Below are 17,654 nucleotides of genomic sequence, written 5' to 3'. Positions count from 1 at the left end.
TTCTCTCTCTCTCTAGATAATTAAAAGGAATATAATAATCAATAAATAAGCATTTGGACAACTCCAAAGCCACAAACGAAAGAAATCATATCATGTATCCACGTGTCGAAGTTCTGTCCATGAAACTCAAAATATCTTCTTCTTGCGGGTCCCACGTCACAAGTTGTGTGGCGCCTTAAATAAATATCTTTGATTTAATATATATATATATATTTTTTTCTAATTGGGTGTGAGGTCAATATTGTCCACTGGATTTAAGTCTTTGCTATTTTAAAATTAAATCTCCACCACAAAAACCTAATTTTTTAAAGGGGCAACTATTTTGAATACTAACTTTTGCTTAGTTGAATACTACCTAGTTGAAAACCACAATTGAGTACATATTTTTAAGTTTTTTCTTACTTTAATACCAAAATAAAAATAAAAGTACAAAAATACCCTTTCATACAAAATACTAATTACATTAATTTTTCTTTGAAATTACCTATTTGAAAACCAAATAAAAAAAAAAAAAAAAGAAAAAAAAAATCAAACACAAAAAACTCCCTCCGTCAACCTCCCTCCGTCCACGCCGCCCGACGCCGCCGCCGCCGCTCCAACCATCGCCGCCGCCGGACGCCGACGCCAAACACCGCCTAACGCCGCCCACGCCGCCCAACGTCGCCCAAAGCCGCCGCCGTCGTCGTCTTCGAATAGTAAGTTATAGTTGTTTCGATTTTTTTTTTCTTTAATATTTATTTAAGATTTGAATGTTTGATATGGGTAATTAGGATTTGGTTGTTTTAGGTTAGAATGATCGTTAATTAGTAATGGGTGCATCTGATTTCAGTCGATTTGAGCATTGATTTGAGATTCGTGGGTCGGTTCTTCGTTCTCCATTTTCGACCTGTACATGTCGAATTTCGATGAATTTTCGACAGGTTGTTGTCGAAAATTCATCCAAAATCGACATGTAGATGTCGAAAATGGTGAAAATGTTGAGTTTGGATTTTGTAATTTTCGACAGTTAACTGTCGAAAATGGGTTGCATTTTCGACAGCAACCTGTCGAAAATGCAATCCATTTTCGACAGTTAACTGTCGAAAATTACCCCATATTTCGACAGGTTTCTGTCGAATTTGAACTGTGAAATTTTTTTTTTTTTTTTTTTTTTTTTTTTTTTCTTCCTATTTTTATTTGCTTGTGTTTATATTATGTATATTAATTTTTATTTGTGTGTTATTTTGCAGTGGAAGAACCACGTCAACCTCGTATACCTCCGACTGTCTCGAACCGTAAAAAGAGGAAGGAATTATCCGATAAAGGCAAGGGCATAGCAGTCACGACCAAGAAAAAGACCACGACCAAGAAGAAGTCTGGAGAGGGTTCTTCGTCAACGAATCCGGTGCCGGCTCTACATTCGACTGTACAAGTTGGTGATTCGAGCAATGAACCGGTCCTAGGTCCCGAGATACCGGAATTGTACACAAAATTTGATAAGCACATTGCTTATCATATTGTGAACGGAGGGCCAGATCGTTCGGAGCGCGGCTCAGAATTTCGAATACGAAATCACACAACAACTTTGAAAGGTTGGGAGCCGGCGCCGTTTATTAAAGAGGTAGTACAAAGATGTGGTTTAATGTCAGTTGTACAGGCATCGTACAACACTGTGGACGGCCATCTTCATAGTGTGAACAAAGGAAACATCCTCCTTTGATAATCTTCCGGCATAAGAGTGTCCGTGCAAGTTTTCGAATAAGTTGTGGTTGTGAATACCACAACTAACATCCAATTTCCACTCAGCCTTTTCATCATCCTTGTGTTCCCTTGTCCCCTTCAATTTAAACGGACAATTGCATTTCTTTGAACCGGTGCTCCTTTTTCCCGGTCTTTGATCATCTTCACCTGGTACATTCTTGCCAACATAATGGCCCCCACGCTCACAACGAACAATCACATACGGTGTCCTACGTCCTCTATCCCCGTCACTCGAACCCCCAATCATTAACACCATTCCAATTCTTTTACATACTTCACGAACCCATGCCATTAAAGCTTCTTTTGTTGGGAATTTTTCTGACGTGGTAAATGAATGGGTGCAATCGATCTACACAAAAGTGTCGAAAATATAAGACAAGTAAATTTGCAACAGGAACCAAATCGACACTTAAGTGTCGAATTATGATGCAATTTTCGACACTTAAGTGTCGAAATTTTGGGTAATTTTCGACACTTTAGTGTCGAAAATTGCATCATAATTCGACACTTGGGCGTCGAAATCTAAGGGTATTTTCGACACATACATGTCGAAAAATAGGTGTATTTTCGACCTGTATGTGTCGAAAATACATGGCGAGCTTTAAAAAAAAAAAATTTCAAAATCGATGTTTTAGCTCAAAAAATACATGAATACATACCTGAATGGGTTCTCCTTGCTCGTAAACTACCATTCTATTGTCATTTGAGGCCATTTTGCAAGTTGTGTAAGGTTTTGATTTCTTTTGTTTTGGGGTTTTTTAGGAGGGTTTTTGGGGAGGAAGAAGAAGGAGGTGGAGGAGGTGAGGGGTTTGGGAGTGAGGAGGGAAATGTTTTTTTTAGGTTTTTGATTATTTGGTTTTTAAGAAAGAAAAATAGTATTTGTAATATTATTTGGTTTTAATTTTCATTAAGGGTATTAAAGTAATTTACAATTAATTATTTAATTTCTATTTTTTTGGTATTCAACTAAGCAAAAGTTAGTATTCAAAATAGTTGTCCCCTTTTTTAAATAAGAAAAAGGTGTAATCCAATGGCTGTCTGCTTTTTGATTCAGAGAACGTGCCCAATTTGGGCCACTCACAACACTTCTTTAGATATTTTATGTCACTTTCCATCTTCTACATCCCTCAATAGTTAAGATATTACCACTCCACCCCACACAAAAGTAATATTACATAAATCCCCCAATAAAGATTGCATATTACTAAGAATTTTGCTATCAAAATTTATTTTCATTAAAAATTTAAACACATCACACATTTTATTATAGGTATTAATTTATTATATTAATATTGTTTTTTAATTAGTTCAAAGATTGTAGCCGCAAACTTTAGGGTGGAATGTGTAATTTTTAGAAGTTTAGGGAGCAAAGTGAAATGGGGCAAAATATTTTCAATGGTGGAAATTAATACTAGAAAGGCAAAATGTGGCAATGAATATGAGCCATCAGATGTGAGTCAGTTAACGATCAACCAGTAAAGAAGGCCACGATATACACACTACATGGGGTCTCAATTTTCAGATATTTTAGGTTGAAAAAAAAAAAAAAAATTCAAAAGCAGAGGCGAAAGCTTTTTCTGGAAGAAAAGGGAAGAACTTGTCGACTATATCTCTAGAAATTTCAACCGCTGCAGTGATTATTGTGTATGCTCATTCGCTAAAAACAGACGAGATCTTCAGAAAAAAAAATGGGAGAAGTTGCGGTGAGCAGTGGAGGTGGAATGGAATTAGATGCGGCGGCGGCGGCGGCGGATACTTCTTCTACGGTGAGGTGGGAGAGGTTTCTTCCGAAAATGGCGGTGAGAGTGCTGTTAGTTGAAGCTGATGATTCCACTAGACAGATTATCACCGCTCTTCTCAGAAAATGCAGCTACAGAGGTTGGTTGGTTTTCCAGTTCGATTAATTTGTTGGGGATTTATGTAATTTTTTTAATTTTGGATTTGTAAAAGTTTAGGGTTTCAAATTTTCGATTTTAGGGATTTTGAGTGTTAATACATGCGTTGATCAACTGAATTTTAGCGTTGAACATCAATTTCACTATTAGTTGAAAATAATGCAGGATGTGTTTCTACTGCATTCATGATTTTATTTTATTTTATTTTTATTAATATCGTGTATGAATATTGTTGTTGTCGAAGTTGGAAGTGTTAACTATATCTTAATTTGAATCAGTTGCTGCTGTTTCTGATGGCTTGAAAGCATGGGAGCTACTGAAAGGAAGACCACATAACATAGACCTTATCTTGACCGAAGTCGAGCTGCCGTCGATTTCTGGATACGCACTTCTCACTTTAATTATGGAGCACCAAGTCTGCAAAAACATTCCAGTTATAAGTATGATAAGAATCATTTTTTATTTTGATTTTTGTTTCCTTTTTCGTTAACGTAGTTTGCATTCCGATTACATTCGACATAAAACAATTTCTAAACATCATTTTTTCATTTGTAAATAATACAGTGATGTCATCAAACGACTCGGTCAGTACAGTTTACAAATGCATGCTGAGAGGCGCAACCGACTTCCTTGTCAAGCCCGTCCGAAAAAACGAGCTGAGGAACTTGTGGCAGCATGTCTGGAGAAAACAAGCTGTAAGCTACTTTTCTGCATTAATTTTCTTGTTTTATTTTAATCTCTAAATAACATTGACTTATTTTCGATCTCTGTGATATCAGTCGAACACTGCTGCTGGACCTGGACCTCCAGAAGAGAGTGTACCTCAACAAAAAGATGAAGCCACCGCCGAGAACAATGCTATTAGTAACCAATCAAGTGGTTACATGTCACACATTCCTAGAGAGAGAGAGTGCATCGAGAAAGGAAGTGATGATCAGGTACTTCCGCAAAATCCAGTCTATTGTTTTGTACATGAAATTAAACCTAGCTTCAAAATCGTTTGTTGATTCAAGACTCATATAAAGTTTTCACTTTTAACTGCAGAGCTCGTGTACAAAACCAGAGATGGAGACTGAAGGAGACGATAATGAGAATACGTATTGCAAAAGCAGCGAGTATCTCTCGGACGACGTTAAAATTCTTACACGAGAAGAATGTAATATGAAAAGTAGAAAACGACGAGGGGATGATAATGAGACTAGAGGTAGTATGATCTCCTTTCATCTATGTTTTTCTTGCGTACTTCAACCTCCACGAGTGGCAAAATGCTTACAGCTTTTTCAAATTTGTCGTTTTGAAAACAGAATTGCTAACTGATTACGCAATAACACGAGAAGAAAATGGATTGGGACAAGTTAATGGCAACGGTCGAAATTTTGAAAGTGATCATGCCCTTGAGAATTCTTCGAGAGAGGCCATTGACTTAATTGGAGCTTTTGATAATCACCTTAAAGGCAATTTTGGAAGCTCCGGCTCGAATTTTACGACGAATAAGTTTGATAATTTGCCTCTGTTGGACCTAACTTTGAGAAGATCCCATCCCATTGATAAAAGGCCCAAGTTAAACCACTCCGATGTATCAGCCTTCTCTCGGTGAGTTTATTGATTCTGACGTTGAAATTCCGTTTTAGGCCCTAAAACATTTCAAATTTATTAATTCTTTTTATTATTGATGAAGACTTGACAAAACTGTAGTCTGACGAAAAAAATAAACGGTTATGCAGGTACATACACAAGCCATCGGAGCTCTATCTATCTTCATCCATCTGTAACAAACAAAAGGGCAATGAAACCAATTCCGAAAAATTTGTGTCGAATAACAACCCTGATTGTAATTCCGATACACGTGATCCCACAATAATAATCCCTCAGAAACATGTTTCTATGCCGACAGTCCAAACAGGACAGCCTGAAATTACATTGTCTTACTCTCAAAACAGAGAAATATCTCATCCAATTCCAGTTAGAGGTGTAAGATATGACGAAGATCCGAATAATGCCTCTGGTTCATTGATGCATTCGTCACGTCGTGAGCAATCAAGTACACCTCACCATTCAGAATCTTCTCCACAATTGAATGTCGGTAATTCCATTGATCACACAGACGATAAACAGCTCAAGAAATTGGAAAACATATCGGACCGGGAGCAAGTTTCGCCTGGAAATGACCAGAGTGGCAATAGCAGTTACTGTAATAACAATACAAGTTATCATCAGAACTCAGTTTCTGAAGGCAATGGCAATGAAATTTCACGTTCGGTAATAAAGGCCCCCCCATCAGAATTTTGTAATGAAGAAAACTACCATGGCCACGAGGGGCCCTCTCATCGAGCCATGCTAAGAGAAGCCGCCTTAACAAAATTCAGAATGAAAAGAAAGGATAGATGCTTTGAAAAGAAGGTAAATTTCATTGATTTTTCGAATATACCCTATGCTTCTATAGTAACCGTATAACAGTTAAATGTGAATATTCTATATCTTTTTCCAATACAAGTTTTCTTAGTTGATATTGGTTTTTGCAACAGGTGAGATACGAAAGCAGAAAAAAACTGGCCGAGCAGCGTCCACGTGTCAAGGGACAGTTTGTTCGTCAAATGCCTAACGAATTTCAAACCGGAAACTCATTAGCTAGTTAGCTACAACTCCAAATCCACTAGAGAAGATTTGACAAATTCTCTATCCTCTTTATTTTTTTATAGACTGATCATCATCGGTTAGAGTTTTGGGTCCCCTGTATTCTTTAACTTCATATAACTAATAGAGAATAGAGGTACATTTTAGTTAAATGATTCCAATATGTATTCTTTCGTTTTTAAGCCGGCTTGTTTTAGGGTTCTGTAAATGTAGGCAGGGAGGCCTTGCTATAGAAGTGTGTAGTTTGTAACTCATACATAAGTAAAGTTGCTGCTGCTTGTCAATATTTGATATAATCAAATGAAGTTTTTTTATTTCAATCTTTATTTAGTTTTCCAGAGAGAGAGAGAGAGAGCTAATTTGAGTGGTAGCTAAGGAAACAGAGTAGAATTGAGACCACAAGTTTGGATGCAGTAGGCATGCAAAGGCAAATGCAAGCAGCCAAACAATGGAAGCAAAAAGTGAAGAAAGACTTATCTAATTAATGATCACCCATTATTATTTGTTATCACACAATCCCTTTCAATGGTGCCACCTTCCAATATCTCAATAATTTTCTTTATTTTTAATTATTTTTTTTATTTTAATTTTTTTTTTCCTTCATCAACACTCAACAATGATATAGCATCACCATCTGCAAATTCAATCCACATACAGACAGTAGACACTCAATTAGGAGTATTTTGATGCACAGGTAAAACAGCACCCATAAACAAGCCCATAATTCCGTGTCAAGAAAATCACCATAAATAAAGCCAAAAATCTTTTATTAAACATCGGAGTAACGTTTTAAACACTTGTTAGTCGAAAACGGGGAAAAAGGAAAATCGAAAGAGGCAAGTTGAGATGAAAAATCACTCACAATAATGGTGTAGTGTAGGGTAGACTTACTTTGTTTGTGTTGATTAAAGGGCTCATTAACTTAAAAGTTCAAAAAGTTTTTCAATAATACTAATACATTTTCAAACTTAATTGGAAATATTCCTAAACAAGATTCCCAAAAACAACTGGTGGCCCCCAATCAAAACTTTGTCTTCCCCAAGAAATACTTGAACAACTTATAAATATAGTCTAACAAAGAATAATATATATATACACATATACAAACACAAAGTTCCAAAATGACAGAAGATAGTCTCTTGTGGCTTCTGCCTTGCATTTGAACCTCAACTAATGTTCACCTAAACCCTAAAAAAAAAATAAAAAAATCCTTTCTTTCCTTAAGCCAAAAGTAATAAGAGAGATGAATTAAAAAAGTCAATTTTGAAAGATTCTTCATGTCTAACTTTAATTCCACAAATTTTTTTAATCAATTTTTTTTGTGAGTTAATCATTGCAAATTGCAGATAGTGAAATAAGGCAAAGTTTCAATAGTAATCCCATTCAAGAGAGTTGCATACTTTGTCACTCAACTCTAATGGAAGATGTGAAAGCCTATATTACCACTCTGAAAAGTTGTCAACTTTTTCTTCTCAATAATTCTTAAAGCAACCCCCAGAGAATCTATTATCTCTTAATTCCATAAATAAATAATCTCCCAAGATATACTTGTAGAAAGTATATTCATGAATCATTGTATGTATAGCATCATATCTTCATAACTAACTAATAACTAACTCTTGTTTTTACTATGGTTGAGTGTAAGTATTTAATATTAACCTTGGTCTTCCCACTTAACAGTCAGAACCCAGAAAACTAGTAACTAACTAACAGTCTCCTATTCCAAAAAAAAAAAAAAAAAAAAAAAAAGATCAGATTTTTATTTTTTAATTTTTTAATTTGTTTCCATGAACACTATATTAACCCCCATCATTTCAACTTCTCACTTTCCTTACCATACCAAACTTCTCTCTCTCTCTCTCTCTCTGAAAAAAATGTCTAAAATAACCGAAAAATCTCCCAAACACTGCGCTAACAAGCAAGCAACAAACCTCCACAAATTCAACAAGAAGATCTACATCTACTTGACAACACTAATCCTCTCAATCCTCTCCCTTATATTCCTTGTTTGGCTAATCCTCCATCCAACGAAACCGAACTTCTCTCTCACACAAGCTGATATCAACCAGCTAAACCTCTCGGGCCAATCCCTCCTCAACTCCTCAATCCAGCTCACTCTCCAATCCAACAATCCAAACAAGAAAGTCTCGATTTACTACGACGAGTTCTTGATCTACGCATCTTACAAGGGCCAAAAAATCACCCCCGAAACTGCAATCCCTGCTTTCTATCAGGACCATGAAGAAACAAACACTCTCAGCGCATCGTTGGTTGGAAAAGAACAGCCCGTGGGACCCTCTTTCGCCGACGGAGTTCAACGAGATCAACGGACGGGAAAATTGGCCTTGAACTTTAAGGTTATGGGGAAGCTGAGGTGGAAAGTTGGGACTTGGGTTTCCGGGAGGTACAGATTCGTAGTAAATTGTATGACGGTTATGCCCTTCGGCCCTATACCTTCGCCACCGTTGAGTTCGACACAAGGTTCACATTGTTCGACTACTATTTGAACAAGTATATAATTCACGATGCTTTCGGCATACGATGCATAAGAGAGAATAAGCCGTTTTTGTACTGTTTGTGTATTTACTGCCTATTACAGTTGGTTTAAAAGGTTATGGTAAATAGCAATGCATATATATATGTATGTATACAGATATATTCATATAGAAGTGAGAAGTTTGTACTAGAAATAGTTTTTTTTTTCTTTTTTGTTACTTATATTTTATGTTGTATTATTACCAGGGTCCATGTAAGAACAAAAACAGTGTTTCTTCTCTCAGTTTAAGGAAAAAAGTTGTAAAAGAATGGAAAAGAAGCTGCTTAACTTTTCAGAGTTTGAAAAAGATTCATCTCTATTCTATTATTTCTACCTAATTTGTCCCTACAAACAACATATCAAACAAAGCACAAGATTAACCAAAAGTTTTCTGCTAGTCTTTTGAGAAAATAGGAATGCTCTAATTCATTTTATTTGACCAAAAACAATCGACGACGTTCAAGATACGTGTAGAGTGGATAATCTATCGTGTTTTATCGTTCGTTGTTTCGTGTGGGGTTTGTCTTAAACACCCTGGCAATTGCTGTCGTAACCATAGCTAATGTTTTCTGCTATTGTCCTCCAAAATCTCATAAATCATTAGTTTTTACTTAACATTAATTACTTTGGTGACAAAATTAAGTTAAATTACAGCTCGAAATTCTGCGACTGTCCTCCAAAATCTCATAAATCATTGGTTCTACAGTTTTTTATGCATCCAAGATTTACGGAATTTCTCGTACAGTCGACTGTAATACCAACAAGTTTCGAATATAATCAAGTAACCGAGTATATCAACATGTGTAAGAGCTCAAAACTCGTAAAAAGATTATAAAAGTGAATATCTTTATATTTGGAACTCAAGAACCAGTCACATAATCGAACATTGCTCAATGATTAACGAAACAAATTCGAGTATTCATCCTTGCATTCAGTTACACTGCCATATTCCAAACAATCAAAATTTCAATCTTCGTAAGAACATATATATAGAACTGTCGCGAATAACAATACTGTTAACAAATAGCACTATCTATAATTCTATGTCCAAACTCAATCTGTAACGAGAAGCTGAAAAACTCACCTGTTATTTTACAGAAAAGAAAAAATTCTCAAATCGAATCGGAATCGACCCACTTCCAATAATGTTTCCTACACGAAACCGCAAGACCGGACACATCTCTCTCATTCAAACTCCCATCGTACTCATCCAATTCCTCAGTACAGAATTCCCCTTCCGGCAAACCCTCCACGTCAGCATCCACCGTGTGCAGTACATAACAAGCTGGCAATCCAGGGTACGATGCAGAAACTCTCTCCTCCACCTTCTTCACGTACGATCCAGCCAAGATTTTCACCCTTCCGTTAACTCCACTAACACCGTCACTTTGACTAACGGTTTCGAGAGGCTCAGTTTTTGTTACCAACGAACCTAATTCCTCTTTCACGGCGCGGTGAACGGCGGCGTCGACTGATTCGCCGGGTTTCATTTTTTCAGACAGAGGGCGGCCGCGGTGCCTGACGGCGCCGTTCGATAGCTCCTGGTGCGATTCTATGAGGATCTTTCCGTCGTTACGGATGACTCTCACAATCACAACCTCGACCGTACGAACCGGAGGGACTGAATCGGCGAGAAAGGTCTCACCTTCCGCGATCTCGAGCCATAAATTGTGGATATTTTTGGTGCCAGGCTTCACACCCCAGGAGCCGAATGAATCGGCTGCGAGCCGCGGCTTGAGCCAATCGGAGAGGGATTGCGGCGTGGCGAAGGGAGGATGGAGACGGCCGGAGTTCCTAGGGTTCGGAGAGGTTTGAAAGGGATTGGACATTTTAGGGAATTTACGGAGGTTTGAGGGTAAAGAGAGTTTGTTGTTGTTGGGGAGGAATATGAGGGAATTTGGTTTGGGAGAAGTGGAGAAGAGGACGAGAAAGGAGACGGCGGTGAATATTACGTCGGGTAGTGACGTGGCTTTCTTCAGGAGGTGGTGGTGCGGCGGCGGAAGTGGTGCTTGCGGTGGTGGTGGCGGCGGCATGTCAGGTGGGGGTGATTGTGGACGAGCTGTGAGATGGTGGTGATTTGGGATTCATTATCTGATTCTTTGATTTTGAGAAATTTAATTTGGAAAATAAGAGGATGGAATTGAATGTTTAATTAGGATCAGATATTTAGGATTTTCTGACTTTTTGTTCTTTATTATTATTCCAATTAACTATGTTGAAAAGATATATAGTCAAATATATATAACAGAAAAAAAAAAGTTACATGACACAATCTTCTCCAAACAAATAAATCATTCGCTCTGATCTCCATGGATCATAATTTGCAGACCTGAATTCATCATCTCCACCAAAAAGCTTAGCTCTGCAAACAGGGCAACTTCCCCTGCCTTGATCCATCCAACTATCAATGCACTCCACGTGAAAAACGTGCTCGCAGTTCCCAAGTTCTCGGATCGTCATATATTGAAGAATCGGGAGATTGTTTTTGATGGATTTGGTGATCAAATGAACTGGTAGCGGTACTAACGAAGGAGATGGTTGAAATGATAACTCATCAGCATATGAATTGCACTTTCGGTGAAAGTTGATGAATCCAAGAAGATGGCTACCGATGCAATCTTGATGGGCTTTTAATGGAAGAAATTTCATTTCAAGGAAAGGTGAGAATATAGAAAAAGCTATATATAAATGATTTCTTCATGTTGTATAAGATATGCTATGTTTGTGTCTTTATTTATGGATGTAAAGAAGAGAACAAGTCGATGCATTTTGATTAAGAATCAAGTCAACAATTAAAGACTCCCATTATCTATGACTAATCTAACCAAATACCCTCATAAGAATCATAATGTTGATGACTTTTAGGCATTGTTACACATATTTTAGATGAATGTTATCAACAAAGACAGTCCAATTAGATATAATAAATCACCAATTAAGTGATTGTACGATCTTCGTAGCACAAGGAGAGCAATCGGAGAAGTATCAAGAATTAGCAACTTGCGTTAACAGAGGTACCAGATCAACTAATTGCAATACCAATTTGCCAGATGAGAAACATCAACAATAAATGAAAAACAGCAAGAATTCAACATTCGAAGATATAATCAAATCGAGGGCAAGAGTCTGAAATCAAAATTGTAATTCGTAAAGGAAAAAAAAACCCTAACATGGAGCTAGTTATCATATCAAACTAGTCTCTGAAACCAATTCTGCAATAACAATTAAAACAAGTAGATAATTATAGAGAAAAAAACACCTAATCAAACAAACTGAAACCCATATCATCATCACTCTCCTCCTTCGCCTCCTCCTGCAAAAGTTCAATAAACAAAACCAACAACGTTAACTCACTCCAATTATCAATGTGACAATGTCCATAAACATATTTCATATCCAAATTACATTATCAAATTCCAGTCAAACATAAAGAACTGCAATTGATATCCTCTCTCCGAAACAGAATACGAAATCAGCAAAAATCTCATGGGATTGATTGTAAAATTATGTGGTCTATTTTTTCAATTACAAAATCAGAACAATATAATAATCAATATTTTCATTCCTATAACAGTAGAACAAAAAATTGAAATCGTCTGTATGAGATTTAAGATAAATAAGGGGATCAGAAAAAAATGTACCTTCTTCTCCTCGGCGGCGGGGGCAGCTGCGGCGGGGGCACCAGAAGCGCCTCCGGTAGGAGCAGCAACTGCGACGGCAGCACCACCACCACCAGATCCAACGTTCATGACGAGATCCTCGATGTTCCTCTTCTCACAAAGCTTGGCGAAGAGACTCGGCCAGTACGATTCTACGGTCAAATTCGCCGCCTTTAGAAGTGCTGCTATTTTCTCAGCCTACACAATAGAAAAATAATTAAGAAATTGAACTCCAAATTCAGTACAAGATCTACACATGTAAAAATGTATATCCAATAGAGAGAGAGAGAGAGAGAGAGAGAGAGAGAGAGAGAGAGAGAGAGAGAGAGAGAGAGAGAGAGAGAGAGAGAGAGAGAGAGAGAGAGAGAGAGAGAGAGAGAGAGAGAGAGAGAGAGAGAGAGAGAGAGAGAGAGAGAGAGAAAGAGGAGTTACCGTGACAGCGATGCCATCGTCGTGAAGAATCAAAGCAGCGTAGGTGCAAGCAATCTCTCCGACCGACATCTTTTTTCTTCCACAGAGAAATGGATTGAGGATTGAGAGTTTGGGAATTAGGGTTCTTTCTATCGGCTGCTGGTATTTTAGGGTTTGGGGGTGGTATCCGTATTTATATAGTTAGAAACGCAAATTGTTAGCTGCCCTTGAACTTTAAGGTTTCTTCAGAACGCCGCCATAAAGTATTGAATTTATCAAAATAACCCCCTTATTTTAGTGTAATAGTAGGGTTAAGTTTATTTTCGTCCCGATCTTTTAATCTATTTTCAAATTAGTCCTCATATTTTCAATTGACTCAATTTCTTCCTACAACCATTTTTCTCACAATGAATTCATATTTTTATTTTATAAATAACAAAATAATCCAATGTTTTTATTTGTTTTTTTTCTGTAGTTACTAGTTATATTTGCTGGAACAAAAACATTGTGAGAAGGAGATGATGTGGGGTGATTGAGCACGGGCTGTGAGATGATGGTGATTTGGGATTCATTATATGATTATCTATTTGAGAAATTAAATTTTGTGTATTGGAAAATAGGAGGATAAAATATTAAATTTTGTGTAATAGAAAATACGAGGATAAAACTGAAGGTTTAATTAGACTACAATATCAAGAGTTTCAGAACTCTTTTGTGATTTATTCCAATATTGTATGGTTATGTTCAATGCATATGACATATTTCATTATCCTACAACCAAGTTAAGTAATGACATAACAGATCATACTAGTGTGAAATTTATTCTGAGCAAGCCTTCATTCATGCATATTTCTCAGAAAGACAAATTCAAACTGTATCGAATTTTCGAAGAAACTATTACGAACATTTCTGCTTATAAAAGTACCAACTCACAATCTGGAATCACATCACTTAATGAATTACCAATCTAGAATGCATTCTACATGACCAGAGATGTAATGTGAATTGGCACAACAGATCAACCAGAAAGATTCAATACTTGCAAAATCAATTTTGCCAGATGAGAGAATCAAGAATGGCAAGAATATTTAACAACTAAAAAAATATAATCAAATTGAAAGGCAAGAGCCTGATTCAAAATTATACTTCATAAAATCAAAATCATCCTTCATAAAGTAAAAAAGAACAAAACCCTTACTATGAGCTAGTTATCATCTCAAAGGAGTCTCGGAAACCAATTCTGCAATCATTAAAACAAATACAAGAAAAAAGAAAAAAAAAAAGACCATCTAATCGAATAAACTGAAACCCATGTCATCGTCACTTTCTTCCTTCGCCTCCTCCTGCAAAAGTTCAATAACAAAATGTACATTGGTTAACTAACTCAATCATCAATGCCCAAAGATATATTTACACATAATTATTACATTAATTTTCCCTAGGAGATAAAAACAGGTTTCCGAAACTACGATAACAGACATACGATCAATCACGTCTTACTTAAAATTAAGATCTCAAACATATTTCAGACTATTTACAGCTATAAAACATTTCGTTGTGAAAATCAGTATCAAGTAGGTTTTCATGATTTATTTATATATCTATATTCAAGTATCCCATTACAACCGTACTGAGAAAGTGTAATAGATGTTCTTCCTCTTAAACAGAATGGAGATCAGCAAATACAATGCAAATGTTATTGATTGTATAACTTATGTATGTTTTTTTCATTATTAAAAATATCAAAGCAATATGATAATTAATATTTATTTCTAAAACCGCAACACAAAATTGCAAAAGTTAATCTGATATTTGAGATAGACAAGGGGATCGTAAAAATTGTACCTTCTTCTCCTCGGCGGCGGGGGCAGCAGCGGCGGCAGCACCACCAGCAGCGCCTCCGGTAGGAGCAGCAACTGCGACGGCAGCACCACCACCACCAGATCCAACGTTCATGACGAGATCCTCGATGTTCCTCTTCTCACAAAGCTTGGCGAAGAGACTCGGCCAGTACGATTCTACGCTCAAATTCGCCGCCTTTAGCAGTGCAGCTATTTTCTCAGCCTAAACAACAGAAAAATTAAACAAATTAACTCGAATTCAATACAAGATCTACAAATGTAATAATTAAATCGAGTAGAGAGAGAAAGAGGTGTTACAGTGACGGCGATGCCATCGTCGTGAAGAATCAGAGCAGCGTAGGTGCAGGCAATCTCTCCGACCGACATCTTTATTCTTCCACAGAGAAACGAAATGGAAATCGAGAGTTTGGGATTTAGGGTTCTTTCTATCGGCTGCTGGTATTCTAGGGTTTGGGGGTGGGTTTTATCCTTATTTATATTGTTGGAAACATGAAATTGTAAGCTGCCCTTGAACTTTTCGGTATCTACAGAACGCCCCCTGAAGTGTTTATATTATCATTATAACCCCTACGTTTAACATAATAGTAGGGTTAAGTTCATTTTCATCCCCAATCTTTTACCCTATCTTCAAATTAGTCCTCATATTTTCAATTGACTCAATTTCATCTTCCATTCATTTTTCTGGCAATAAAGTCCGATTAAGAAAATGCTATGATCGGAAATGCTCTTAAATTATATATTTTTATTAAATCAATAACATAATCATCCTATTTTTATTTTATATTTTGTAGTTACAATAGTTATATTTGCTCTTAGGCAATTTGTCCCATATTTTTATTTCACAAGAATTTGTACAATAGTTACTTCATATCACTTGTTACTTGTTAGATTAGAACAACACCTCTCGGAATTTGATATGTACATCAAGTATATCTAACAACTCTAGCAATTTACGGTGTCGATAAAAGTAATGGTTATAAATTATAATTGCACGAAGAAAATCGTATCTTGCTTCCACAATGGTTGTTCAACTTCATCAACGTAAAAACGAAAGCATTTTGAAAGTGTCGAAAATATTACACGGCCATTCGCCTGAAACATGAAAATGGTACCAGCGAGTGTTTTGCTTGGACAACAACATTGTATAAAATAACTGCAAATCTCTGTACTTTTACAACTTCCAACAACTGATTTTTTCCTCAGGCAGTTCCAGAAGCACTATATACATGACATGGAAATTTCAATACAAAAATTGCAACTAAGCCCCAAAAAATATATAAAATTGTGCTGGCTGTACCAGAATCAGAATATCAGCTTTTCTTGCATCACTAATAAGCTTCTTATTACACATTTGTAACTAAACAAAACTCAAGACTTAAACTTTATGCAGTGCTATCACTACCAATCAATCTGACATACAACAAACAAAAGACAATTGCAAGAAACATGTAGTAGAATCTCCATTACCCCGAATTTATTTTCATCCATCCGATTCCGATTCAAGAAAACGATAACCAAATTGATCCAAGTTATAATCCTATTTCACATCATCTCAACCCTCAATAAATTACAAGAAACATAGTACTACCACCACCACCACTATATCATACTTTAAGCATCTGCATCTTGTTACCAAACGCAATCGCAATCCAATCCGGCTGAGCTGGCGACCACTGAAGCTGATTAACCTCCGAACCAGCAGAGTACACGAGCATCGGATCGATCCCATTCGGACCAGCAACTGTCGGCAGCTCCCAAAGTAAAGCCTGCCCATCATCCCCTGCAGAGCAGATATGCCTACAGCTCTGTGGGGCCCACCCGATCGCGTTCACACTCGCATTGTGCCTCTCGAGTTCCGCCACCGGCATTGTTGGTGACCTGATATCGAGAATCACAATCTTGTTGCTGTCCATTAAAATGGTGGCCATGTATCTCAAATCTTGCTTGTTCCAAGCTAGCCTCAACAATGGCGTATCGGGCATCGGGCTCTCGTAGATGATTGTGGAATGCTCTTTATCTCTTAAATCGAATATTCTAACTGAACCATCGGCTGAGACTGAGGCGAAAACTCCGGCTTCGCCCCAGGCGATGTCGTACACTTCCTTATCGTGGGCGATCAGCTGCGTTTCTACGACACCCTTTTCGATATCCCAAATTGTGCACGTGGTGTCGATGCTGGAAGTTCCGATTCGCCTCGGCTCGAGCTCGTTCCAATCGAATGAGGTGAGTGGAGCGGAGTATTCGCTGGTGTTGCTGTTGTTGAGGGTGGAGATTGGTTCAATTGACGAGTCCTTTACTTCCCAGAGGCGGAGGAAGTCGCCGGAGGAGGCGAGGATGTTTGAGGGGGCGGAGGGGGAGGGGTGGAATAGTAATTTTGTTGGTGGGTAAGGGTGCTCGAAGGAGAGGGAGGGGTTGGGCTTGAGGGAGGGGGAATCTTCGGAGAAGGTGATGATGTCGACGCGGTTTTTGAGGTCTTCGATGTAGCTGCCGACGGCGATGCGGCGGCGGTCGGCGGCGGAGATTGCCATGGCGTAGATTGGGTGGGAGAAGTCGTAGGTCACCACGTTATCGGCTCGGGGGTGGGAATCTTGTGTCGAATTGTCCATCGCCGGATTTGAGAGGAATTACGGTCGGGATTTAGGGTTTCTGTTTCCGGTGAGAAGTTCGATTTACAGTTGAGGTGATTTTGTGAGAGAGGAGAGAGAATGGTGGGTAGGATAGTTTGACCGACGGCTAAAGAAGGTGGGACACTTGAAAGCGTGTTGTTGACTTGACTTTTGAAGAAACTAAGCGCCACCATCATTTAATGAATCGCGTTTTTATAAATCGTAAAGTAATATGAAATGATTTGGGCAGCTTACTTCCGAGGCCCAGTGAAAACTATATAAACGCATTTATTGATAATTTGATATACATT

The 17,654-nt window shown here is 37.6% G+C and overlaps 7 protein-coding genes across 7 annotated transcripts; 3 read left to right on the top strand and 4 right to left on the bottom strand.

The window, feature by feature from the left end:
• Positions 1-560: 560 nt before the first annotated feature.
• Positions 561-1,699, top strand: LOC148769861 (uncharacterized). Its single transcript, XM_088818832.1, has 2 exons — positions 561-695; positions 1,230-1,699. Coding segments are annotated over exons 1-2 (471 nt in total). The 5' UTR covers positions 561-694.
• A 1,475-nt stretch (positions 1,700-3,174) lies between these two features.
• On the top strand, positions 3,175-6,589 carry LOC105963588 (two-component response regulator-like APRR5). Its single transcript, XM_012988011.2, has 8 exons — positions 3,175-3,618; positions 3,914-4,075; positions 4,200-4,330; positions 4,415-4,573; positions 4,680-4,839; positions 4,940-5,228; positions 5,360-6,035; positions 6,161-6,589. The coding sequence occupies exons 1-8, from the start codon at positions 3,429-3,431 to the stop codon at positions 6,269-6,271; spliced, it is 1,878 nt and encodes a 625-aa protein (XP_012843465.2). The 5' UTR covers positions 3,175-3,428; the 3' UTR covers positions 6,272-6,589.
• A 1,493-nt stretch (positions 6,590-8,082) lies between these two features.
• On the top strand, positions 8,083-9,112 carry LOC105963599 (Late embryogenesis abundant (LEA) hydroxyproline-rich glycoprotein family). The gene has a single exon (XM_012988020.2). It carries the CDS (start codon positions 8,144-8,146, stop codon positions 8,774-8,776), a length of 633 nt encoding a protein of 210 aa, XP_012843474.2. The 5' UTR covers positions 8,083-8,143; the 3' UTR covers positions 8,777-9,112.
• A 590-nt stretch (positions 9,113-9,702) lies between these two features.
• Positions 9,703-11,438, bottom strand: LOC105963606 (RING-H2 zinc finger protein). Its single transcript, XM_012988029.2, has one exon. The coding sequence runs from the start codon at positions 10,836-10,838 to the stop codon at positions 9,918-9,920; it is 921 nt and encodes a 306-aa protein (XP_012843483.2). The 5' UTR covers positions 10,839-11,438; the 3' UTR covers positions 9,703-9,917.
• Positions 11,439-11,892: 454 nt separating this feature from the next.
• Positions 11,893-13,081, bottom strand: LOC105963624 (large ribosomal subunit protein P1-like). The gene is made up of 3 exons (XM_012988045.2): positions 12,897-13,081; positions 12,447-12,662; positions 11,893-12,118 (listed from the first exon to the last, which is right to left on the bottom strand). Exons 1-3 carry the CDS (start codon positions 12,963-12,965, stop codon positions 12,065-12,067), a joined length of 339 nt encoding a protein of 112 aa, XP_012843499.2. The 5' UTR covers positions 12,966-13,081; the 3' UTR covers positions 11,893-12,064.
• Positions 13,082-14,008: 927 nt separating this feature from the next.
• LOC105963617 (60S acidic ribosomal protein family) lies at positions 14,009-15,203 on the bottom strand. Its single transcript, XM_012988038.2, has 3 exons — positions 15,035-15,203; positions 14,721-14,939; positions 14,009-14,218 (listed from the first exon to the last, which is right to left on the bottom strand). The coding sequence occupies exons 1-3, from the start codon at positions 15,101-15,103 to the stop codon at positions 14,165-14,167; spliced, it is 342 nt and encodes a 113-aa protein (XP_012843492.2). The 5' UTR covers positions 15,104-15,203; the 3' UTR covers positions 14,009-14,164.
• A 786-nt stretch (positions 15,204-15,989) lies between these two features.
• TTG1 (Transducin/WD40 repeat-like superfamily protein) lies at positions 15,990-17,614 on the bottom strand. The gene has a single exon (XM_088819193.1). It carries the CDS (start codon positions 17,341-17,343, stop codon positions 16,342-16,344), a length of 1,002 nt encoding a protein of 333 aa, XP_088675319.1. The 5' UTR covers positions 17,344-17,614; the 3' UTR covers positions 15,990-16,341.
• Positions 17,615-17,654: the final 40 nt, after the last annotated feature.

The sequence above is a fragment of the Erythranthe guttata genome, chromosome 6, assembly GCF_056151865.1.
Source record: "Erythranthe guttata isolate IM_541 chromosome 6, IM_541, whole genome shotgun sequence".
NCBI classification, from domain to species: Eukaryota; Viridiplantae; Streptophyta; class Magnoliopsida; order Lamiales; family Phrymaceae; genus Erythranthe; species Erythranthe guttata.
This window is presented reverse-complemented; position numbering and strand designations above follow the sequence as displayed.

What these genes read in the sequence shown, in the direction of transcription:
- LOC105963606 (XM_012988029.2), bottom strand. Translation starts at nt 10,838, where the DNA reads ATGCCGCCGCCACCACCACCGCAAGCACCACTTCCGCCGCCGCACCAC.
- TTG1 (XM_088819193.1), bottom strand. Translation starts at nt 17,343, where the DNA reads ATGGACAATTCGACACAAGATTCCCACCCCCGAGCCGATAACGTGGTG.
- LOC105963617 (XM_012988038.2), bottom strand. Translation starts at nt 15,103, where the DNA reads ATGTCGGTCGGAGAGATTGCCTGCACCTACGCTGCTCTGATTCTTCAC. An exon ending in ACGATGGCATCGCCGTCACT is followed by an intron (nt 14,940 to 15,034) that starts GTAACACCTCTT and finishes TCTGTTGTTTAG; the next exon opens with GCTGAGAAAATAGCTGCACT. An exon ending in CCGCCGCCGAGGAGAAGAAG is followed by an intron (nt 14,219 to 14,720) that starts GTACAATTTTTA and finishes GAACTTTTGCAG; the next exon opens with GAGGAGGCGAAGGAAGAAAG.
- LOC105963588 (XM_012988011.2), top strand. Translation starts at nt 3,429, where the DNA reads ATGGGAGAAGTTGCGGTGAGCAGTGGAGGTGGAATGGAATTAGATGCG. An exon ending in GGATGATAATGAGACTAGAG is followed by an intron (nt 4,840 to 4,939) that starts GTAGTATGATCT and finishes TTTTGAAAACAG; the next exon opens with AATTGCTAACTGATTACGCA. An exon ending in GATGTATCAGCCTTCTCTCG is followed by an intron (nt 5,229 to 5,359) that starts GTGAGTTTATTG and finishes ACGGTTATGCAG; the next exon opens with GTACATACACAAGCCATCGG.
- LOC105963599 (XM_012988020.2), top strand. Translation starts at nt 8,144, where the DNA reads ATGTCTAAAATAACCGAAAAATCTCCCAAACACTGCGCTAACAAGCAA.
- LOC105963624 (XM_012988045.2), bottom strand. Translation starts at nt 12,965, where the DNA reads ATGTCGGTCGGAGAGATTGCTTGCACCTACGCTGCTTTGATTCTTCAC. An exon ending in ACGATGGCATCGCTGTCACG is followed by an intron (nt 12,663 to 12,896) that starts GTAACTCCTCTT and finishes TCTATTGTGTAG; the next exon opens with GCTGAGAAAATAGCAGCACT. An exon ending in CCGCCGCCGAGGAGAAGAAG is followed by an intron (nt 12,119 to 12,446) that starts GTACATTTTTTT and finishes GAACTTTTGCAG; the next exon opens with GAGGAGGCGAAGGAGGAGAG.